Source organism: Procambarus clarkii, chromosome 3 (assembly GCF_040958095.1).
Source record: "Procambarus clarkii isolate CNS0578487 chromosome 3, FALCON_Pclarkii_2.0, whole genome shotgun sequence".
NCBI lineage: Eukaryota > Metazoa > Arthropoda > Malacostraca > Decapoda > Cambaridae > Procambarus > Procambarus clarkii.
The window spans coordinates 38,428,529-38,432,990 of NC_091152.1; the positions used below are offsets into that span (position 1 = coordinate 38,428,529).

General features: G+C 46.5%; 1 protein-coding gene across 1 annotated transcript; it reads left to right on the top strand.

The window, feature by feature from the left end:
- The first annotated feature begins 563 nt into the window (after positions 1-563).
- LOC138368867 (rhoptry surface protein CERLI2-like) lies at positions 564-1,103 on the top strand. Its single transcript, XM_069331583.1, has 2 exons — positions 564-782; positions 876-1,103. Exons 1-2 carry the CDS (start codon positions 564-566, stop codon positions 1,101-1,103), a joined length of 447 nt encoding a protein of 148 aa, XP_069187684.1.
- The last annotated feature ends 3,359 nt before the right edge of the window (positions 1,104-4,462 follow it).

Here is a 4,462-nt window from a genome sequence, read left to right on the forward strand (position 1 = left end):
CCACAGAGATGAAGCTGGACCGTTCAGCACCACAGAGATGAAGGTCATGGAGAATGCACCAAGAGATCATTAAAGAGGACATGATGCCCCAAGAGATCATTAAAGAGGACATGATGCCCCAAGAGATCATTAAAGAGGACATGATGCACCAAGAGATCATTAAAGAGGACATGATGCCCCAAGAGATCATTAAAGAGGACATGATGCACCAAGAGATCATTAAAGAGGACATGATGCACCAAGAGATCATTGAAGAGGACATGATGCACCAAGAGATCATTAAAGAGGACATGATGCCCCAAGAGATCATTAAAGAGGACATGATGCCCCAAGAGATCATTAAAGAGGACATGATGCACCAAGAGATCATTAAAGAGGACATGATGCACCAAGAGATCATTAAAGAGGACATGATGCACCAAGAGATCATTAAAGAGGACATGATGCCCCAAGAGATCATTAAAGAGGACATGATGCACCAAGTGATCATTAAAGAGGACATGATGCACCAAGAGATCATTAAAGAGGACATGATGGCCCAAGAGATCATTAAAGAGGACATGATGCCCCAAGAGATCATTAAAGAGGACATGATGCCCCAAGAGATCATTAAAGAGGACATAATGCACCAAGTGATCATTAAAGAGGACATGATGCCCCAAGAGATCATTAAAGAGGACATGATGCACCAAGAGATCATTAAAGAGGACATGATGTCCCAAGAGGTCATTAAAGAGGACATGATACCCCAAGAGATCATTAAAGAGGACATGATGCACCAAGTGATCATTAAAGAGGACATGATGCACCAAGAGATCATTAAAGAGGACATGATGGCCCAAGAGATCATTAAAGAGGACATGATGCCCCAAGAGATCATTAAAGAGGACATGATGCCCCAAGAGATCATTAAAGAGGACATAATGCACCAAGTGATCATTAAAGAGGACATGATGCCCCAAGAGATCATTAAAGAGGACATGATGCACCAAGAGATCATTAAAGAGGACATGATGCCCCAAGAGGTCATTAAAGAGGACATGATACCCCAAGAGATCATTAAAGAGGACATGATGCACCAAGGGGGCCACAAACTTGTGTAATAAACTTGAGCTTCATGGTTCTGGTTGTTGTTGTTGTTCAAGATTCGCTACCTGGAACAAAAATTTCCAAGTAACACGGGCAATGGTGAGCCCGTATATGGTTCTGGTGTCTTACTTGAATAATGTATAAGCCTCGTGTACCAGGCATACGCCGACTCTTCATTTATGCTAACAACAGATATGACGTTATACTAGAAAGTCTGCTCATATTGTACCTTTGTCACATATAAAATATAATATTTATTGTGTGCTCATATTTTTAATGTTATACTTACAGGTAGTTTAACTTGCAGACGAGCAATTCGGCTTTGTGTTAAAACTGTTGATTTTGAGAGCTGAATCACCACTAAAAATACGGTGTTTTATGATACTCGCCCTGGTGTTACTTCCTCTGGTGTTACTGCCTCTGGTGTTACTGCCTCTGGTGTTACTGCCTCTGGTGTTACTACCTCTGGTGTTACTGCCTCTGGTGTTACTACCTCTGGTGTTACTGCCTCTGGTGTTACTGCCTCTGGTGTTACTGCCTCTGGTGTTACTGCCTCTGGTGTTACTGCCTCTGGTGTTACTACCTCTGGTGTTACTGCCTCTGGTGTTACTACCTCTGGTGTTACTGCCTCTGGTGTTACTGCCTCTGGTGTTACTGCCTCTGGTGTTACTGCCTCTGGTGTCACTTCCTCTGGTGTTACTTCCTCTGGTGTTACTGCCTCTGGTGTTACTGCCTCTGGTGTTACTTCCTCTGGTGTTACTGCCTCTGGTGTCACTTCCTCTGGTGTTACTTCCTCTGGTGTTACTGCCTCTGGTGTTACTTCCTCTGGTGTTACTGCCTCTGGTGTTACTTTCTCTGGTGTTACTGCCTCTGGTGTTACTGCCTCTGGTGTTACTGCCTCTGGTGTTACTGTCTCTGGTGTTACTGCCTCTGGTGTTACTGCCTCTGGTGTTACTTCCTCTGGTGTTACTGCCTCTGGTGTTACTTTCTTTGGTGTTACTTTCTCTGGTGTTACTTTCTCTGGTGTTACTGCCTCTGGTGTTACTTTCTCTGGTGTTACTGCCTCTGGTGTTACTGCCTCTGTTGTTACTGCCTCTGGTGTTACTGCCTCTGGTGTTTCTGCTTCTGGTGTTACTGCCTCTGGTGTTACTGCTTCTGGGGTTACTGCCTTTGGTGTTACTGCCTCTGGTGTTACGGCGTCTGGTGTTACTGCCTCTGGTGTTACTGCCTCTGGTGTTACTGCCTCTGGTGTTACTGTCTCTGGTGTTACTGCCTCTGGTGTTACTGCCTCTGGTGTTACTGCCTCTGGTGTTACTGCTTCTGGTGTTACTGCCTCTGGTGTTACTGCTTCTGGGGTTACTGCCTCTGGTGTTACTGCCTCTGATGTTACTGTCTCTGGTGTTACTTCCTCTGGTGTTACTGCCTCTGGTGTTACTGTCTCTGGTGTTACTGCCTCTGGTGTTACTTCCTCTGGTGTTACTGCCTCTGGTGTTACTGCCTCTGGTGTTACTGCCTCTGGTGTTACTGCCTGTGGTGTTACTGCTTCTGGGGTTACTGTCTCTGGTGTTACTGCCTCTGGTGTTACTGCCTCTGGTGTTACTGCCTCTGGTGTTACTGCCTCTGGTGTTACTGCCTCTGGTGTTACTGCTTCTGGGGTTACTGTCTCTGGTGTTACTGTCTCTGGTGTTACTGCCTCTGGTGTTACTGCCTCTGGTGTTACTGCCTCTGGTGTTACTGCCTCTGGTGTTACTGTCTCTGGTGTTACTGCCTCTGGTGTTACTGCCTCTGGTGTTACTGCCTCTGGTGTTACTGTCTGTGGTGTTACTGCCTCTGGTGTTACTGCCTCTGGTGTTACTGCCTCTGGTGTTACTGTCTGTGGTGTTACTGCCTCTGGGGTTACTGTCTCTGGTGTTACTGCCTCTGGTGTTACTGCCTCTGGTGTTACTGCCTCTGGTGTTACTGCCTCTGGTGTTACTGTCTGTGGTGTTACTGCCTCTGGTGTTACTGTCTGTGGTGTTACTGCCTCTGGTGTTACTGCCTCTGGTGTTACTGCCTCTGGTGTTACTGTCTGTGGTGTTACTGCCTCTGGGGTTACTGTCTCTGGTGTTACTGTCTGTGGTGTTACTGCCTCTGGTGTTACTGCCTCTGGTGTTACTGCCTCTGGTGTTACTGTCTGTGGTGTTACTGCCTCTGGGGTTACTGTCTCTGGTGTTACTGCCTCTGGTGTTACTGTCTGTGATGTTACTGCCTCTGGTGTTACTGCCTCTGGTGTTACTGCCTCTGGTGTTACTGCCTCTGGTGTTACTGCCTCTGGTGTTACTGACTCTGGTGTTACTGCTCTTTGATCAGTCTTCAGAAGGTTGTGGTGGAAGTGACAGATCTCGGGACAGCGACGGTTTTATCATTAAACTTTTTGGGGAAGTTTTATTGAGTCGTTGACACACTTTATTATTTGTGTGAGTGTGTTCACCTAATTAATTGTGCTTGCGGGGGTTCAGCTCTGCTCTTTCGGTTCACCTTTCAACTGTCAATCAACTGTAACTAACTACTAACTAATTCCCCCACCCCATACACACACACACCCACGAAGCAGCTCCGTAACAGCTGTCTAACTCCCAGGTACCTATTTAATGCTAGGTAACAAGGGCATTCAGGGTGAAAGAAACTTTGCCCATTTGTTTCTGCCTGGTCCGGGAATCTTACCCGGGCCACAGAATTACGAGTCCTGCGCGCTGTCTGTTCACTTACCGGACCCGTGTGTGTGTGTGTGTGTGTGTGTGTGTGTGTGTGTGTGTGTGTGTGTGTGTGTGTGTGTGTGTGTGTGTGTGTGTGTGTGTGTGTGTGTGTGTGTGTGTCTGTGTGTGTACTCACCTAATTGTGCTTGCGGGGGTTGAGCTCTAGCTCTTTGGTCCCGCCCCTCAACTGTCAATCAACTCGTGTACAGGTTCTTGAGCCTACTGGGCTCTGTCATATCTACACTTGAAACTGTGTATGGGGTCAGCCTCCACAACATCACTTTCTAATGCATTCCATTTATCTACTACTCTGACACTAAAAAAAATCTTTCTAACGTCTCTATGGCTCACTTGTGCACTCAATTTCCACTTTGGCCCCTAATGCGTGTGCCCCTTGTGTTAAATAGCCTGTCTTTATCTCCCCTATCAATTCCTCTGAGAATCTTGTATGTGATGATCATGTCCCCTCTAACTCTTCTGTCTCCCAGTGAAGTGAGGTTTAATTTCCATACTCTCTCTTGGTAGATCATACGCCTCAGTTCGGACACTAGTCTGGTGGCAAACCTTTGAACCTTTTCTAGTTTAGTCTTATGCTTGACTAGGACTCCATGCTAGAGCCGCATAATCCAGAACTGGTC

Excerpts from the sequence above, each read along its gene's own strand:
- LOC138368867 (XM_069331583.1), top strand. The coding sequence starts at position 564 with ATGCCCCAAGAGATCATTAAAGAGGACATGATGCCCCAAGAGATCATT. Across the intron at positions 783-875 it reads AAGAGGACATGATGCACCAA|ATCATTAAAGAGGACATGAT; the intron begins GTGATCATTAAA and ends ATGCCCCAAGAG.